General features: G+C 38.1%; 1 protein-coding gene across 13 annotated transcripts in view; it reads right to left on the bottom strand.

The window, feature by feature from the left end:
• EPHA6 (EPH receptor A6) overlaps positions 1–20,268 on the bottom strand; it is an 811,402-nt gene that overhangs the window by 8,919 nt on the left and 782,215 nt on the right. For 11 of the 13 annotated variants that reach the window (XR_004299778.1, XM_032406357.1, XM_032406358.1 and 8 more), the window contains 2 exons: positions 9,151–9,344; positions 6,876–6,947 (listed from right to left, as the gene is read on the bottom strand). Coding sequence is in view for 12 of the 13 variants with exons in the window: in XM_032406357.1 (XP_032262248.1) it covers positions 6,876–6,947; positions 9,151–9,344 (266 nt within the window). In the remaining variant the exon portion in view is untranslated. The remainder of the gene's footprint in view (positions 1–6,875; positions 6,948–9,150; positions 9,345–20,268) is intronic. The other 2 variants (XM_032406359.1, XM_032406360.1) reach the window with 1 other exon arrangement.

Genomic DNA, 20,268 nt, shown 5'->3' with positions numbered 1-20,268 from the left:
GTTAAAAAAAAAAAAGAAGAAGATAGCAGGAAGGGAAAAATGAAGGGGGGGAATCAGAGGGGGAGACGAACCATGAGAAACTATGGACTCTGAGAAATAAACTGAGGGTTCTGGAGGGAAGGGGGTGGGGGGATGGGTTAGCCTGGTGATGGGTATTAAAGAGGGCACGTACTGAATGGAGCACTCGGTGTTATATGCAAACAATGAATCATGGAACACTACATCAAAAACTAATGATGTAATGTATGGTGATTAACATAACATAATAAAATTTTAAAAAAACGTAGTTTAAGAAATACTGCTGTAGTAAATTCACTAAGTTAAAATATCAAAATGACCAGGGTACCCTTATTGCTTTATTAACATAAAGCCACACATGCTGGGAAACTGAATGTCCTATTTAAAAAAAGCTGGCTCCCATATCTTTAATTACTTGTCAAAGAAGTTTGTTGAGACTGAACAAGATTAAAAGAATGTATTCAAGTGACTTTCCCCTCATACTCCTATGCCGTACTTGAGGCACAGACACTGTCAGATGACTTCCACTTTCCTCTCCTGAGATAACTCTGGAATAACTCTCGAGCTTTCACAATTTCATATAATCGGTGAGTGGAAATGTAATTTGCTAATTTGTGTCCTTAGTAGAGAAAGGTCATGGAAGGACATTCTGTGTATACTAAATGACTTAACTGGCCTATTTCTCTGCTGAAAAGCATTCGCTATTTGCTCCCAGAATGTTTCAATACCATAATTCCCTTTCTCTCCACACATCTTTAATAATCTAGTTACTCTTTGGCCTTTCTATGACTGCATTGGCAGTTGATTTAGTAAGGTCAGGGTCCCTTCATTGTTCATAGCCACTGGGCAATAACTTTTCTTTCACCTTATCTTGTAACGAAGTTGAAAAATGCTGCTATTTTCTGGCTTCCAGGGCTGGGTACCATCACCCTCACATGAATTGTCTGGAATATTACCTAATAAACAATAAATGCCCTTTCTTATCAACCATGTAGAATGATAAATGCAGTCTGCTATTTGCTGAGCACATAGAAATTTCTGCTATTTGGTGATTAGTGGGAGCTGCCCATCTGAGAAATGTCTTTACAGCAAAATCTGCAGCTCACATTGAAAAAAGTACATATGGTAGAACAGAAGGTCAAGGGTCTACTACTTTCCTCAGAAAAATGAGGAAGGGGTAAAGTTAGGAAATTCTAAATGTATAAATTATAGTCAAGAGGGCTGGAGTATAGGTAGAATAGGTAATGACACAGTTTAAGGTTCAATAAATATATACTTGTAATACATCTAATTACATAAAAATGAGTAGCAATGATAGAGCCAATAATTTTTTACTCTAATGAGCCCTTTGAGTTCACAATTGTACTAGTCTTTTTCTTTTTTTGGATTCATTAATTTATTTTAGAGAGAGAGCATGCCTGCAGGGGAAGAGCAGAGAGAGAGAGGCTCCAGCAGACTCTCTGCTGAGTGCTGAGCCCTATGTGGGGCTTGATCCCAGGACCCTGAGATCATGACCTGAGCTGAAACCAAGAGTCGGACGCTTAACTGACTGAGCCACCCAGCTGCCCCAGTACTAGTCTTTTAATTTAGAAAGTTCTTATATAGGTAAGCAATAGATACCAAAACTGCCAGGAAAAAGCAAGAAGGTTTTCATCCTCAAAAGTTTTCCATGTTTTATATTTATCATGCAAATATAATAATAATAGATTTATTAAAAATGATTCAAGAAAGGTTATATTTTGAGACACACTATTGCAAAGTAAGATCCCGTTTTAATATGAAGCCATCACATGCTTAAAGGCTTTTCTCTTATTACGACTCTAACTTAACTTCCCCCCCACCCACAGCTCTTACATTTATATATGGTTAGCAGAACTGCACAGATTAGGTCCATTCTGTTTTACATTGCCTATATTTCAGTTATTTATTAATACTTTGCATGTTTTAGTAGTTTTCATAACTATTAATCAAATGAGTGTATAATGTTCTACATATTGATGCTTAATAATTTTAATTTCCTGAAGTTGGGCTCCTAGGTGGCTAGCAACATTCTTTTATTACAGATGACTATGCAGTCTTATAGCATGTATCTTTTTGCTTCAGTTGAATTACTTCTTTGGGAAAAATCCATAAGACAGAAGAATTTTTTTAAAAGTGTAAGTTAAAATTCCCTGATGGCAAGGACCATATCTCACATATCTTTCTATTTTCTGTGGGCCTTAGCACAATGCTGAAAGTATTATAGGAATTTATTAAATAAGTGATGATTTATTTATTTATTTATTTATTTAAAGATTTTATTTATTTATCTGAGAGAGAGAATGGGAGACAGAGAGCATGAGAGGGGAAGGGTCAGAGGGAGAAGCAGACCCCCCGCTGAGCAGGGAGCCCGATGTGGGACTCGATCCCGGGACTCCAGAATCATGACCTGAGCTGAAGGCAGTTGCTTAACCAACTGAGCCACCCAGGTGCCCGAAATAAGTGATGATTTAGACTTAAATACTCTCTATAGAAAAGTTTGGTCCATGACATAATGGCTGACTCATGATGAAAGATCTAGTTTCGTTTAGTTCCCTTGAAGTGAAGAGTAAGTACCTATTGATGGTGTTTGCTTATCCCTGCCTTTGTAGGTTTCAGAGTGGAGAGAGAGGCAGTTATAGGTGGCATGAGGTAGCCCAGGGTGAAGGGACCTAGAACCACAGCAGCAGTATTCAACTTATTCAGTATCACTGCTTTTACATGCGTTTCTGATCTCATAATTCAGGGATTACACACCACCCTATTTAGTTAATCCATAAATAACATACAAACCGTCTACCTAAACTTTGAAGGAAGAATTTATTTAATCAGATAAAAAAGAAAACATTGCCCTCTCTACAGTTAGGCTGGATAGTAAACTTGAACACGAGTTAAATTAATAAAAGAATCTTGAATTCTTTTAAAAATTTTAAGGTATAATTTTACTCAAAATGCTATAAAATATCAAATGCATAGAACCATGCCATATATTTTGTGACTATTTTATGCTTGTGGGCAATATTTCAGGGTTCCAAACAATCGGACTCTCCACAGTGTTAAACTGGGAGAATGAATTATTTTTCATCGGCCTTTTATTTTCAGTAAGTCTTCAAGTTTTTTTAATTGATATGATTATTTAATTCTCATAATAAGGATAATAACTAGCAGAAAGTAGGAAGGAATGAAAATTTTAAAATTGTAGATGTGTTTGAACATTTGGAGGGATAGACACAGAGTAGGAATAATACTGCTTAAAAATCTCCCATAATTCTGAGTACCTAGCACATTGTTCCGATAGCCAGAGTGATAGATCACTGAACCTCAAGGAAAGGCTATTGTTGTGAGAAAATAATATAGGGACAGAAATGGATTTCTTATCGCATGCTAACTACAATTCATTGGCAATAGTTGTCAAAATATGGTCTTAAAAAGGATGCTATGGCAGCATCTGGGCTCAGTGGGAAAGCGTGTTGTGATGATTAGTAATGTTACCATAACAAGGAAAAGAAGGAAAACATATATTTGCCAACACTGGAAAAATTCAATCTACAGAATGCCTGAGGATGTAAATCTGGAGCTGTGTTGCTGCCATATTTTCCTCATTTCTCTATTTTGTTGTAGTTACTACATTCTTTTTTTTTTTTTTTTTCAAGTAATGTTCTTCAAGTGGCTGAACATTGTAGGAGGATGTTGAGGGGATATATTGACTAGTTTGCTACTTATTCCCATGAATGAGGGCATATACTCTACATCCTTGTATTTGCTTAGTAGAACATAAAATAACAGGCTGTGCTCCACTACAAATTCTTCTTGGGATTTTAATATACCCCATCTATGAAGTCCGATTAGTCCAGAGAAAATCTATGCAGGAATGTAAAAAAAAAAATGTACTTTCCCTATAATCATATTTCTGAAACAGTGCCATATTGGGAAGAATCTTTCTATTTTGCATAATTGTATATTGTGTGGTGGAAAGAACAAGGGCTTTCCAGTGGGTGGACCTTGTTAAAATGCCCGATCCACTAATTACTTGCTTTACTCTTTGACAAAGTCTCTCTTGCCTTATCTGAGGGATGGGGATAATAATAGTGTGGATTAAATGACCTTATAGATAAAAGTGCCTAGTACAATAACTGAAACACAGTAGGTTTTCAACAAATGGCAGTGATAGTTATTATTGATGATATACATATATTGGAATTTTTATCAGTATTAGTATTGGTATTAACAACAGTATTATATTAGAATATTTAATATTCTGTCTTCCTTCTATAAAGTTTTGCTAATCAATCAATTACAACACTGATTTTGGCTAGTCATTCATTTCTCTCTCATGGAAAATATCATTAGAAGTTCTAGTTATGGAAATTAAAACAAGTTGTTTATGACCTGGTATAAACAGCTAGGCAACTGCTGATTATGCATAGCCTAGACAGCACTGAGCAAGATCTTCTCAAAAGGAATGGAAAAATTCATATCCAACTGTTGAAAGTTATTGCCCTCAGAAGGCAGCATTATAGGTGCTTTCTGAATTGGATGGAGGAGGTAGTACCATTTAGTCTTATAAAGTTTACTTGTGGTTGTCTAATGCAGAGGTTCTTAATTATGATACTGGTTTGAACTTTTCCCTACCTTCATGATTCACACATTACTGGTAGCCAAGTACTTGAAAGTTCAACATTAAATTTATGTGTACTAAGGAAAGAGGTGGTTCCAGTTCCTAAAAGCTAAAATTTTTTAAGATCCCTAACTATGGCCCATTGGGTAGTGAGAATATTCCTAGTGTCTTGGCCTGCGCAAAGCACAGTTTCTGAAGCAAGTGACTGTCATGGACTGGTCCATCTGGTCAACTGCTGCCCATCCCTGGATGCCACTTTTTTAGCTGATGTCATCAAAGAGCCCATAATCTGTAAAAAATTTTTTGTGAGTGCTGGGGATCTACAGCAGGGACTGGAGAAAAGTGTTATTTTCCCATTACATGGTTGCACTGTCCAAAAAGGCATTGGCCAACTGACTTCAACCTAGTTCTGCAGTGTATGGAGGAGTCAGGGGTGAGAGTTGAAGAGGTTGGCGAATAAATGTGTAGAATAATGTGGGTGGGGTGGGGAAGGTCGGGCTGGGTGAAGGAACACTCATATAGTCATCAATCTACTTTATGCTATTAAACCACTGCACCTCAGATGTAACCCTGGACTCCATGGGAATATGCTTGATTTGGGGTTGAGAGTAGCGATAGCATTTATCATGAGGGTCAGGGGAAAGGGAGTGAGAGGTGTTTCAAAGGTCATGACTAGGCCCTGCTCCTGATACCATTCTCCACATAGACTTGGTCTCCAAGTGGGCCTTTTCTCCCAGGGGCTGTGCACCATGTGACAGCTACAAATACTTTAAAGGGGAGGTTATAAGGCAACATTGTAGAATGTAGTTTGAAATTCTCATTTATGAAAGGGTGATTACCTATATTAATAAGGTACTTTTGCAAATTTTTAAAAAATCAGTTAGATTTAAAATTATACTTATAATATTGCTATGTTCACTTATACATCCACATACTTTCTTGAGTAGGAGAGAAGGTAAGAACTGCACAGAGCTCTGAATATTCCCATGGGAGTGTGCCAGGCACAAGAGTATCAGCATTATTCGGAACAGCTGCTCCAGTGAAAGCTTTCTCTGACCAACATTTTTTTTTTTTTTCTATTGGGTGTTCTGTCTTTTGAGAGGAGAAATTGCAGATACAAGATTTATAAAATTTCCAATATGCTAGTATAAAATTATTGAGCTGTGGGTTTCACAGCTTTCCTCATTTCCCCTTGGTTGCCTTAATTTCTTCCCCTTTTACTATTCTGTCAAGAGAAAGGATAAAAGCTCCTCAGATGAATTGTTGAGAAAAAAGCAATTAGAGTGGAATAAAAACCATGGGGACCTAGTGGATGAGAGAGTTATGTCAGTATAGAAGTGTGAGAGAACCCTGGGAGGCTGGGGATACTCGAGAGTCTAATAAGAGTACAGGTGAGTTTAATCAGAGTTGCTGTGGATTATACCCTTAAACTCCTTTACCTGTTTGAGAGATAAATGGGTGGAGAGATTGAAATTCTACTCTGTCATGTTTCCTTAATCCAACATCACACTAAGACAGATGACTGGGCTTTGGGACATGGGGGATGGACAGTGCCACAGTTTTATAAGCATAAAACAAACCACACATTCTTCAGCTAACATCGCTATCCTTCATACCATGTCTCTTCCCCTTAAACAGTCTCAGTTCTCTGGGATCAGGGACAGGGTGGGTGGATGGCATTGGAGGTGTAGGGGTTGACAGGGGTAACCCACTCAGGCTGCTGTGAAAATAAGAATGGTGATAACAGTTCAGGCATGGTACCCATGGAACTCTGTTTCCCTTTGTTTCTCCAAGAAAAGTATATTAAAGGCAGAAAATACTAGCACATAGATCTTTGTCAGAAACAAGGATAGCAAATCAGTCACAGAAACTTCCATTTGGTCTCCCAGGTATTAGACTTCAGAGTCGAATCAAACTGCCCACTTTAAATAAAGTACCCAACTCTTGCCCGTGCGGGGCGGTGCCATCACCAACTTGCCGTTTGCTGGCCTGTCCACAGGATGACTGCACATCCCATTAAACCACACACTTCTGGCCCTGTGACACAAGCCCTCATGTTCACTTTACCTCCGGATCATTTGGACTTTACCTCCAGATCATTTTGACTTTTTGGCATTTTCTCATCTTAGAGTCTTCATCAGTATTTTCCAACTATTCATAATCTTGAAAAAGCAGGGAAGAAATTGTTTTATCTGCTTTTCTTCAAAAAGAAGGCTCTTACCTGCCTGCTTCTACAGCCATAGAACAGTTAGAGAGCTCTGTTGATGGGCACTGGCTGTGGGGTCCGTTAACCCTATACCACAATGAGAGGCTCAGATTAAATGAGTTCAGTTTATAGATAACCAAAGTTCTTTTCCATTAACGCACACTCACTGCATTAGCTCTTTCTCTTCAATGTCAATGCATGCCCATCTCTTCAATAAAACATAAAAACAAAAACCATGAAACATTTTCTCTAACTACTCCTCTTTCCCTTCAAAGACAGGCTTCTTAGTACTTTATACTGCTTTTCTCTGACCTCATATTTACTGCTGCTCCATTGCAATCTGTCTTACACACTTTTATTCAAATGCTCTTGCTAAAGCTGCCCATAAATACCTGACCACTTTGCTGCTAAATTCAATGGACCCACTTCACTTTTTATCTTGCTGAAGCTTTGTGAAGACTTGGACATTACACTCCTTGAAACTCTCCCCATTTTTGGCTTCTATGACACTGCTCTTTCCCGACTTCCGTTATTACCGGTCTGGCTCTTCTTTCTTGGTCTCCTTTGGGTACTCTCCTTCAGCTCATTTCTTAAATCTCGGTGTTCCAGAGAACACCCTTCCCTCTTTCCCTCTGTTAATTTTCATACCTTATAGTCTCCATGGGTCATCTCAACTATGTGTGAATCTTCAGCTATAGTCTCTATGTTGATGATCTTCAAATCTTCAGCCCAGATCTTTCCACCTGAGGTTCAACCTACAAATATAACTGCCTATTGTACATCTCCACCTACCTGCCCCACAGTTATCTTCAATTCAGCTTACTTGAAATGGTCTCATTTCTATTCCAAAACCCTATCCTTCTTCTCTCTTAGTGGTAATATTATCAGCCAGCTTGTCTAAGAAAGTAACTTGACAGAATCCTTGACTCTTTTCTCTCCTCCCCCCTCCATATTCAATCAATGACCAAGACACATTGTTCTCCTTGCCTGAGAACAAATCCATCCTCTTACCTCCTGACCCCAAACTTATTCCCATTTCATGAGTTAGGCCCTAATCTTTTCTAGCTTGGGTTTCTGTAAACATACAACTGTCTGTTTCTAGTCTTGTTCCTTGTTTTGCACTCAGTCTAAATCAGCTCTAGAGCTATCTTTTAGAAATGCAAATATGATCCTGCCATTCTCTTGCTTAAAATCCTTCATTGGGTGCCCTTTTATGATAAAATCCTAAGTCGTCCCCCCCCGCCCCCCGCTGGCCCCCGCCGCCCTTTACTGCTTCCTCTGTTGGACTGCTTTAGGGAAGATGGGCTAGAGTAATAGTTTAATCTCTAGCTATTTCATGCTTGGCTTCACTTTACAGAGGCTGCCAATTAGTGATTTAGAGGTGAACTCTTATGTGCTCTGCAGTGAACTGAGGGCCTGCTTAGGTAGTCCTTGAAGAGCCTTTGGCCTTATTGTCACAAAAACCCTGCACTGACTTGAACCTGTGACCTAAAGTTGAACATCTGAATGTTCTCTTGGCCGCCCCCTGAGTTAGGAAAGTGAGCTTTGGAGATGCTTTGGTTATTTCTAAATCCAATTTGGCCTAAATACATATATTCTCCATTCAATACTATTTTAAATGTAATTTTTTCAGAAATAGGTAATAGTGTTTTTTTTTTCCTTCTACTCTCCTCTTCTTATAATTGCTTTTTAGAGAGAGGTGAGTAGATCTTCTCAACTCTACTGACTTTTATAAAATGGTATATGAGTGCCTTCATTTTCTTGTCTTGTCATCTGTCTTTTTCTGGTTTTAGAAATGGAAAGTAACAACAGCTGGGTATGATCATATCAGCAGGAAACATCCTCACTCCTGGCTGATTCGCAAATTGCCCCTGTCTTGCTTGTCATTTCAAATAGAGGGACAGAACATAGAATGGACAAGAAAATTAAAAAAGCTACAGATACACACAAATCCTACTTACAGAGGTAAGGCAGGATCAGTAAATAAAGAAAGGATATACAAATACCAAAGACCCCCACAAGAAAAAAAATACAACGAAAGTAACTCAGAAAAATTAGATACGGAGATAACAAAAGGAGAATCTGTTTTCTTAAGACAAAAAACCCATTTAAAAATGTTCATTGTTTTTTTCACAGCTGATAAATAAAACATGGTTTGTATAAAATATGCTAAAAGGTCAACAACTAGACAGTTATGATGGTAAACTTTCTCCTCTCTACCTGTTAGTCTTGTCTATAGCCTGAAAGAAATAACTGTTGAGGAGAAAAAAATCAACAGTATGCATCTTACACAAGGATGTCCTCCACCAGGGTGTGAAGGGCACTGGGATTGCGGATCAGTTTGTCAAGGAAGCTGACAATGTCAGTAAATTTTGGTCTGTGATTTCTCTCCTTCTGCCAACAATGAAGCATCAGCTGGTGTAGAGATGCTGGACAGCCCATGGGAGCCGGAAGTCTATAACCTTCTTCAATGGACAGAATGACCTAAATGCAAACACACACAGGTTAGTCTCTTACTTTTTGGGACAAATAACACAACATATGCTAAGTTATAATTCCTTTTTTATTTTAAAGATTTTATTTATTTATTTGACAGAGAGAGAGACACAGCGAGAGAGGGAACAGAAGCAGGGGGAGTGGGAGAGGGAGAAGCAGGCTTCTTGCTGACCAGGGAGCCCAATATGGGGCTCGATCCCAGGACCCTGGGATCATGACCTGAGCCGAAGGCAGACGCTTAACGGCTGAGCCATCCAGGCACCCCAATAATTCCTTTTTATACAGGAAGTAGAAGCCAAAATATTGGTAAGCATGAAAACTTGTGGGTACAAGCAGCCCAAACAAAGATAAATACAAAAGTTGCAAGTATCTACATTAATATCTGCTGACACCTCTTTGAGGGAAATATGTTTTTAAACATGTGGTATTCAGAAGGGAGGTTAAGTTTCATCACGATTTCGAGAAATAGTTCCTGTGTGATTTAGCTGGAACGTTTCAAAACCCAATTAGGACATCAGAAAGTCAGCATAAGATTGATACGTTTTGCGCAAGCCACATGTGACAAATGTGTTAAGTAAAATTGTACCTCTGTTGAAGCACCGAACTCCTGAGTCATTTTTTATCCTTTTGTAATAATGTCAGTACGTATTCTTTTGCTGGCTATCATTCCTTCTTCCTTCTTTATTGCCTATTTAATTTCTCTTTGCTTACTTCTGCCTTTCCCTTAGTCTGACCCCGATGTGATTATGAAGTCCTCTCAGAACTTCTAAGGTCATTCAATCCTTCAAATGCTATCAGTGGCTGGCCTAAGACCATAGCGCAACAGGATCGTTCAAGCCTGCACATCCTCGGGGCCAGCGTTCTCCAATAGAACTTTTTGTTCTCTCTGTCCAACATGACAGCAAGTAGTCACATGTGGCTGTTGAGTGCTTGAAATGTGGCTAATAAGACTGAGGAACTGAATTTTGTGTTTTAGTTCATTTTAATTCATTAAAATTTAAATAGCCATGTGTGGCTGGTGGTTACTATATAGGACAGAGAGGCTCTAGGGAAAGGAATCTCTATAAGAAGCCGAGCTAAGGGTAACAATATGATGACAACAAGGTGTTTTTTTTTTTTGAACTCAGGAAATCATATATAAGATAAGGCAGGAAAGTCATCTATTTCATATATGGCCCACCTGGGAATCTCTAATAATGCAATATAGTATACTGCAATAATGCAATAATGCAACTCTGAATTTATATAGCTTATTTTTTATGATGTGTTCAAAGTATTCATGTGGTCCTTTATCTTTTTTTAAATATTTTATTTATTTATTTTATAGAGAGAAAGAGAGAGCATGAGTGGGGAGAGAAGCAGAGGGAAAGGAGAGATAATCTGGAGAAGACTCTGCGCTGAGTGTGGAGCCCGACATGGGGCTCGATCTCACGACCTCGAGATCACGACCTGACACCAAGAGTCAGATGTTTAACCAACTGAGCCACCCAGGTGCCCCATCATGTGACCCTTTATTCTTATATCATCTCTGGGAGAAAGAAAAAGGAAAGGCTCCATTCCCCATTTTTGAGGTGGGCAGTTGAGGAACAGACTAATAGTTAAAGACAGGCACAACTCAACCTCATCACTGTCCTCCATCAACAATAGAAATACAAAAATGCAAGTGCTAAGATTGCTAACCGGAGATCTCTCTTTATTGTCGCATCAGCTACACACTTTCTGTAATTCGAAAAACACATCTTAATTTCTTTTTTAATTGACACTATTTGACAGGACTCTGAAATATCCATAATTCATGCTAGAGGCAGTTTGCAAAAAGGAGCAATAATATGCCTACAAGAACCTCTTAACTGCTAAGCTTTAGCTTTCTGGTAATAGGGAACTTCTCATAATCCCATCAGTGTCTTTGTGACCAGAACATTTAACCTGTCAGGATACTAGCATTTTTGTATTCATTTTATCCCATTATTGAACAGGATTTTTTCTTATCTGTTTCTTGATTATTTTTGCTACCAACTAGGCTTGGATTTTAAGACCTTTTGCAACACATTTTAGTAAAACAGGATATATGTAAAATGTTTGTATAGCATCAAAACTACCGTGGATAGTTCTGAAAAGTAGCTAAGAAATAGGATAGAATTCCATTATAAAAAGACTTTAAAATCCTACCCTATAAGAGCACTCTAGTTGATTTACCACAGTTACCTAATTATAAGTGCATAGAATAAAATAGATGACAAGTGAGGTTATATTTTGAGAAAAAAATATTAGCTGCTTTTATTGAGTATCTATCATGTGCTAGGTGATTTGCATCTTTTTCTTCATTGACTGCTTAAAATAACTCAATATGATAGTTGTTATTATCCCTATTCTTTTTTTTTTTTAAGTGGAGCCCAACCTGGGACTTGAACTCATGACCCTGAGTTCAAGACCAAGCTAAGATCAAGAGTTGGACGCTTAACCGACTGAGCCACCAAGGTGCCCCTTATTGTCCTTATTCTTAAGTGAAAAAAAATTTAGACTCAGAGAGGTTAGGAAAATTGCCTAAATTCACACAGTCTAGATGGCAGAGCTAGCATTTAAACTGAGTTCCAGTAGCTTCCAAACTTCTTCTCTGACCATTCCCCAGAAATGCTTTTCAGTTCTCATGATAAATCCTCCTTTCCAATTTTATATCAATTAACAGGATTTTAGGAGTGATTTCCATGTTACCTTTTGTCATAGTACCTGGTAATTTGACTTCATTGTTTTTATTCGGATCTTAAATTTTATTTTCTGGGTAAATCAAACACATATTTACTTCATAGTTTGCAAAATTTTATCTCAGCCTGAACAGAGTCATTTCTGAATGCTTCTGAGTCTTGTACACATTTCTATTATTTCATCTATTACATTGTATTGTAACTATTCATCTGCTTTTCCGCTAGGGCTATACATACTTGAAAGCAGGAATTATGTCTGTAGATTTTACATTCTCATCACTTAGTATGGTGCCTGACACATTAATAAATGTTATTGAACAAAACCAAAGCTATTAGAAGAAATTTTTGGATTTGTTTTGATAGAGCAGCAGATTCTTAGAAAACCTGAAGTTTTAAACTACCCAAGATGGATTCAAATTATGAGCATGGCAGCATTTGAAATCCCCTCTGAAGGAAAGAAGTATTAATCAAAAATTGGTGCATCAAGCAGCATTCTCCAAAATGATCTCATGATCTCACTTTGGTTTGCCTGGACAATGATGAGTGAGACCGGGGCTTGCTATTCTCCAGGAGAGGAGGACTGGACTCAAACTCAGCTTTCTGTAAGACTGGTGGCTTCTTCCTCCTGTCTAGAGGGGTTACTATTTCCCAGTGGCTTCATGGTCCTTAGTTGACTTTCCTAGACAGCTCCTGTAAATAATTAACACCTAATGCAGACTGCTTTGTGCCAAGTGGGTTGTTCATATTCTCTTTTAACAAAATTGCTCTCATAATTGTCCTGTAAAAGGAGAGTGCGGTCCCTTGTCTGGAACCTTTACCCATAATGAGTTCAGCGGTGTTTCTGGCCCCAGGATGCTTTTCTGTGGGGACAGTGACCTTTTCTTCTTGCTGACCTCTGACTTTTACATTTCCTTAATTCTTTAACTTGTAACTTTGTAAAATTTGTTGAGCCCTGTATCATGTCAGGTGTCATACATAAAGGGTCCTTGTAGGATAATAGTAACAACAGTAACAACAGTGACAGTAACAGCTATTAGTGAGAACTCTTGGATACTTCCAGGTATCCGTTCTAAATGATTTACATGTATCAACTCTTTTAATCCTCATAATAACCCTGTGAGGTAGGTACTATTGTTATCCCTATCTTACAGACAAGGAATGTAAATAGAGAGAGGTTTAACTTGCCCAAGATTGCACTCCTAAAAATGCTAGCTTTGAGGGAGCCAAAAGAAGAGATTTAAGCAATATGATCCACAAAACGGTTAAAAGACATCCTTCTAATGGATTTTTAAATTTATTCATCCAAAGAGATATATATTAACCATTTAACATGTACTATTTTTTAAAAAAATTTTATTTTATTATGTTGTTAGTCAACATACATTACATCATTAGTTTTTGATGTAGTGTTCCATGATTCATTGTTTGCGTATAACACCCAGTGCTCCATGCAGTACGTGCCCTCTTTAATACCCATCACCAGGCTAACCCATCCCCCCACCCCCTCCCCTCTAGAACCCTCAGTTTGTTTCTCAGAGTCCATAGTCTCTCATAACATGTACTATTGGGCATGCTATGTATAAGAGGTAACAAATGGGTAAGAAGTATCTGTCTTTAGGAAACATATAATCTAGTGAAGAAGACTGGGGAGTTTGACTCCTGTAAATGCCAAGTTGAACAGGGAGTTATGGGGTATGTGGAAGAACTGCCTAACCTAACCTTCTCAGTGGAGGTGAGCTGGATCTCACAGGAAATGTAGAAAGTTAGCAGGGTCAACTGGATAGGTTGAAGGGAGGAGATGGGACCTGACCAGAGAATGAAAGCAGATTTGTGCAGCTAGAATATAGCCTTCAAAGGCTCTATTATTGTTCAAAGCCTGGGAGGTTAAGTAAAAATTATATTTCTTAGGATCATGAATGATTTTGTATGCTACAAATGACTTTTTGCAAAGAGAAAAGGGTTTTAGCAAGTAAATGACATTAGATTTGCCTTTGGGAAGCTTGCTCTAGCTTCAGTGTGGAGAGCATGTTGGAAGGAGAAGGAGGCCAGGAATGAGGCTTGCAATGATCCAGGCAAGATATCAGGATGGCCTCAGTAGAGGGGGGCAGTGGCTGTGGTATACAGGAGGTGGACTGATTTGGCAGAAACACAAGATAGGCTTAAGGTTAGATGTGGCAGGACAGGTTTTTGGCTTGGTCAACTAGTAAAGACAGAGGTCACAGGAGAAGAAACAATTTTGGGGCTGGAGTGATGATGAGTTCAATTTCCTATGAGCTTTCTGGTTTCAGATTCAAGTAACATATATAACTTTGAGAGCTTATTATGTGCCACGCTCTGGCTTAGCTCACTTTATTTAGGTCCCAAATTCCCTTATTATGTGAGTATGGTTATGCATATTTTATAGGTAAGAAAGCCAAAGCTCAAACTGATAAACAGATTAGGTCAGTATTGCATAGCTAATAATTCCCTGAAAAACAGACTGATATTATCATCTTGATAGCCTCTGGATCATGGTAGTGGTAGTGAACATCTGTCCTGAATCTTGAGCCAGATCCCTGACTTTGTGCCAGAATTAGATCCTGAGCCTCTCTCACTCTCTTGTACACCCATGCTGCCTTCTCGCCTGCCCGCGTGTGCCGGCCACAGCCGCAGCTCATGCTCAGCCTTCTCTGCAGACGTTTAGATCTATCACCTACAGGACATAGAACTCTATGAGGTTGTCATGCAGACGCCTTAGATTTATTTTGTTCAAAACTTACCCCATTCTTCCTTTGGGATTCCTGTCCTTTGCAAAGGGTACCACTGTTCTTGCAGTGACTCAAGGCAGAGATCAAGGAGTCATTTGGGTCTCTCTCTTCCCTGATGCTCAACAGTAACTGAAGTCATGCTGATTCTACTCCTTTCATATATTTTAAATCTGCTCCATTTTAAATTCTCCCTCCAAATGATTTCCTGCCCATTTTGATAACAGCCTCCTAACTAGTCTACTTGTCTTCCTTTCCCTTCTCCAATCATCTCCCACAGTGCAGCGGAAACAATCCTGAGGTGGCGCTGTGATCTCATTCCTCCCACGTCTGAAATTCTGTGGCGGCTCGCCTTGAGCCTGGCTCTCAGTCCTCACCTCTGGCTGCGTCCAGGCCTTTGCTCTGGCCATTACAAAACACTTGTGATCTTTCAGCTTGGCGAGCTGGACCCATCAAGAGCAGCAACTGTTTCTTCTTCCCAGAGGTTCTGGCATCTAGCACAATGCTTTGTCAAGTCAAAAAATAGAGCTTCAATGGTCACATATGTGATCTATAAAAGCTGTATTTTATGGGCAACTTGAGAAAACCTATATTAACCTTTATCTTCATAAACATGTCTTTTGTGAGCAGCTTCATTTTATAGGTATTTTCTGATTCCTTAGTTAAGGACTGACAAGGAGCCAGAAGCATATGGGGTGCTTTGTCTAAAAGACTAATTGAGGTTTATTGTTTTAGGATATGAAGGGGTGATAATTAACTAGAGAGAATTTTGTAACAGTTTGGTTTATGATAGCTGTAGGCTGTCATCCTTTGGAGAAGAGTTATACAAGGTTAAACCCTTACTTAAAAATGCAAGAAGAAAATTAAAATAAAGTGAAAAAATATGAAAATGACTGCAGTAATAATTTCCATGCAGAGGTAGAAGGAATTAGATTCTGTCAGAATTTATTATCTAAAACCTGGCTGGTTATTCTAAATAGACCATACTGGTTCCTTGTCATTGACACCGCAATTTTTAGCAGCCTAGAATCAACATAAGGCTCAGTTGGGGCACGTAGCAGACTATTCTGCTCTTGCTGAATCTGATGAGTTTTCCAATTGTGTTGACAGTTTCTGAATCAAAGCGGGCAATGTGCACCTTTTATTAAACAAGGCAAACAAGAAGTAGACAGTCAACATGAAGATGCTGAGACGTCCCTGAACAATACCATTGAACAAGGACTGCTCAGGCTATGCAGGCAATCACATAAGTATCTCCAAAAAGAAGCACATTGAATTTAGTTATTCATACTTTCTTTTAAAAGAAACTCACAGGGGCGCCTGGGTGGCTCAGCCATTTAGCGTCTGCCTTCGGCTCAGGTCATGATCCCAGGGTCCTGGGATCGAGCGGGGCATCTGGCTCCCTGCTCGGCGGGAAGCCTGCTTCTCCCACTCCCACTCCCCCTGCTTGTGTTCCCTCTTGCTGTCTCTCTTTCTGTCAAATAAATAAAAATCTTTAAAAAAAAGAAAAAGAAACTCACAAAATTTTAGTCTACTGAAAGGTACATTAATAAATGGAATGTGAAATTATTTTATTTTTATCTTCCCTCTAAATATTCAACATGGCTTTGCGGAAAACCTATAGTCTCAGGTAGAATGGGGTTGGTGAAGCAAAGGGTCCAAGTATACACTTCCTTTTTGGGATAATGATTACTTATATATATTAGGATATTTGATTTGTAATACTATAATGCTGAAAACACTGGTAACCTATTTTCATGATATGCAATATAAAGGCTGTGTCTACATGGGAGAGAAAAAAAAAGGAAGGAAAAACGTGGTTATAAGGAAATAACATTTATAATCTTATACTGATTTTCTTATTCAATATTTTTCAACATCCAGGATTTAAAAATCAGTGGAAGGCAATCAAGACCCAAATGAAATTCAGTGTACAATAAGAAAAAAGGGTACAGAGTAGTGAAAGAATAAGGTACAGGCAGAAAACACTTTTTTTTTCAGAGGCTCATTTGTAATTTGTAGGTCATTAGGGCATGAAAACCTAAGATTTCCTTTTTAACTTTAAGATAAAAAATTTCTTAAAAGTCTACTGTTAAGGCAGTTCCCAAAGCTCACTTTTTGGAACTCACCATAGAATGTCAAGGACCTTTTTAAAATGAAGAGTGCTTGTCCTCAGTAGGTTACCACCTTTGAGACTGTTGAATGAGTGGACAAAATGGGGAACAATATGAAGTGTAGGACTCTAGAGGTTAAAGGTTGTTGATAAGATTTGCCATTTGGAAAATCTTTTACCCCTAACAGTTCAAAGTCACACTGGTGACAGATAACTAAAATTATGTAACAATGCTTCAGTTTGTAAGTCATGCAAAGAGCATTAGTGAAGGAGTCCCCTGAACTGCATCAAAGTCCTAAATTGTCACTAACAAACTCATTAGTTGGGCAGGTCTCTGTCTCCTCATTAATGAAGAAAAGACAACTGGATTCAATGCTTGCAATCGTACTGTTTAGCTCAAAAAGCTGTTTCTAGAGTCACTGAAACTGAAGTCTTCATCTGCAGGGCCTTTGGTAACATCTCTACATTTTGAGGTTCTGTAACTTCCAGTTCTAGATTTGGCCTTCATGGAAAAGGACTATTTCCCACAGAGTTCTAAATGCAGGGAGACAAAAAATCCAAACAGAGCCAGAGACTATCCTGGCAAACTAAGACTAAGAAGCTATGGAAATATAGTTGATGAGTACAAAGAAAAGGGGGATTTTAAAATGTCCTCTTTGTAAATACTCCAAAGAGAGCAAAAGATGGAATAAAAATTTTAAGAGCTAAAGATTATAAATATATTTCAATATGTAAATATATTGACGGTATAATTAATTTTTTATGAAAACATTACTGGCATGTATATATTTTCTTGCTTTGTGGTCATTTAGGTACAAAAAAGTTTCCATTGAAAATTACCCTGTGCTAGTGGCATATTGGTTATTGGTTTCCTCTACTTCGAACTTTACCATTTGAATTATTTACAATGGTGATTGATTGCCTTTCATAATATTCCCCATTGCTCTTGACGCTAGTAGACATGCATCAGGCTAATGTAATTAGTATGTGTTTAATTAAAATGCTGCTATTGCCTATGTACCGATAGTAGCAGTTATTGAAAAATTGAGAAAAGGAAGGCCATTTTGACAATTGCCTTGGTATAGTACATATTCAAATAAATGCAAAAATTCCCTCAGTAATGTGGAAAGGTTGAAATAATGGGAATGGGCCTTTAGCAATTTCCTGTATCTTACACAGATCATTACACAAAGACCATTACATAATAAAGAAGAGTTTGGAAAATCTAATCAGAGACAAAAATTGGAAATGACTGGACTCTCTGAGTCATAAAATCATACTGCATTTCTAGGTAAGTGGATTCTACCCATCCACCATTCTTGGCTGAAATACTGCCCCGTAATTGTAAAGGTTATAGAATTATGAGGACAAACCAGAAATATGGTAAAAGGTTATTTTCTTCCTTTATAAATTTTGAAAAAAGAAATCACTTCCAATAAGATCAAAAGGTTCTTTTCAACCACATGACCTATAAAAAGAAAACCCTAAAGATAAACTCCCAATTTTTTTCTTCAGGTAAGCTTCAGAAAGCAATCTAAAACAAAAGTTATTATTCTATAAAAGCTTTCGAAAACTAAGGAGAATAAACCCCACAGAAACACTGAGGCAGCATTATGTTTCCTCGTAAGCCTCAAATGAGATGTTCCCTAATACTGGCTCTCTTTTTGTGAAAATGAACTAGCTTAGTAGCATACGCCTAAATGATACTATACGCATAAGACATTTGGGTTTCAAACTGCTTCAAGGAGTTTTTTTGTTTTTTTGTTTTTGCCTTTGTTTTTTTTTTGAACAGCATCATGTCAGGGAAAAAAAACAAAACCCAAGACTCTGGTCTTGTGTTCAGATCATTAGTTCGAGCCAAGTCGCCTCTCATTTATGTGGTGCTAGTTTTTTTCCCTACATATTAGCTCTGTGGGGATTTGGTTATTTAATGTTGCCTGCTGTTCATGTTTTGCTTCCATTTTCTTCTGTTAAGCACATTACACAGTGTAAGTGTTGGAAGAACCGCAGTGCCCTTGGTATCATCTTTGGAACTTGCACAGCTCCTAGCATTACATTGTACTCCCATTGTATAATAAACAACAATTACTTTGAACTTGGATCAAAATAACATAAAACATAACCCAGCAGTATCTTTAAAAAAAGAAGAAAGAAAAGCTAGGAAACAGCAAGGAGCTGTACACCTTCAACATATCTGTGACAAGTTTCTGGGGTAGTAGGCTAAGTTTGTCCATTATTAAAATTTGATTTTAAGCTACTGCTGTATATACTTTTGAGAAATGTAATAAATATGGTACATTTTATAAATTTTTAATATCAAGACATGAAACACTACAAAAAAGATTTACAGTTCCAAACAACAGCGAGTCAATCTGCATTCTTTTGCTAATAGAAAACAACAAAAACACTTCTCTTGTGACAGAGTGGCATACATAATTAAAGATGCTCTCGTTTCATCATGTAGAACCTCTGTGGTATAGAGATTCCTTTGAAAATTAGACTTCTACAGTACAGCTTAGAGGGTAAAAGCATGCACTTTGGAGTAGGAAAGGGGCTTGAACTTTAGTTCTACTATTAACTAGCTAGTAACCTTGGGTAAGTTATTTAAACTTTCTAGAAAGCCTCAGTTCTCTCATCTAGAAACGGGAGTAATAGCATTTATTTTAGATAATTATTTTGAAGATTAAATGAGCTTAATAATCTAAAATACTTGGCTCATAATAATCTCAGAAAATGCAAACTATGATTATTACATTTGATTAATTAAACACCTTCTATGTACCAGGTGTTTTACCTACATTATCTTTAATTCTTTTGAACCCTGCAGTTGAGTATATGGATAGCATCTCAAGAAAGCTTAACCTCCCTGCCTCAGATAATACAGCCAGTGAACTGTGGAGCTGGGATTTGAACCCAGCTCTTTCTAGCCTTAAAACAGTGGCTCTTCCCTGGCATGATTTTTGTACCGCATCTCTGACTGGCAATGTCTGGGGCCATTTTTGTTTGTCCTATCTGGGAAGGTGGTACTGCTACCTCATGGGTAAAGGCTGGGGATGCTACAAAACATCCTGCAATGCACAAGGCAGCCCCACCACCCCCGCAACAAAGAATTACTCAGCCCAACATGTCAGCATGTCAAGAGTTCTGAGGTTGAGAAACCTTGCTCCAAAGCTCTCATGATCTTGCCAATTTACCAGCTGCCTCACTAGAATACAGTGATGCACGATGTTAATGTTTTGATACTGCAATAAATAAAGTTGCTCTTGAAAAACAATTTATACCAAAAAAGGACAAAATAGCATACCTCCGGTGACACAACTGCTTTCTTTTGGGGCCTCTTCCTCCCCCCCCTC

This window comes from Phoca vitulina, unplaced genomic scaffold (genome assembly GCF_004348235.1).
Source record: "Phoca vitulina isolate PV1807 unplaced genomic scaffold, GSC_HSeal_1.0 scaffold8, whole genome shotgun sequence".
NCBI lineage: Eukaryota > Metazoa > Chordata > Mammalia > Carnivora > Phocidae > Phoca > Phoca vitulina.
Note: the sequence above shows the minus strand (reverse complement) of the source record. Positions and strands in the feature narration are given on the sequence as shown.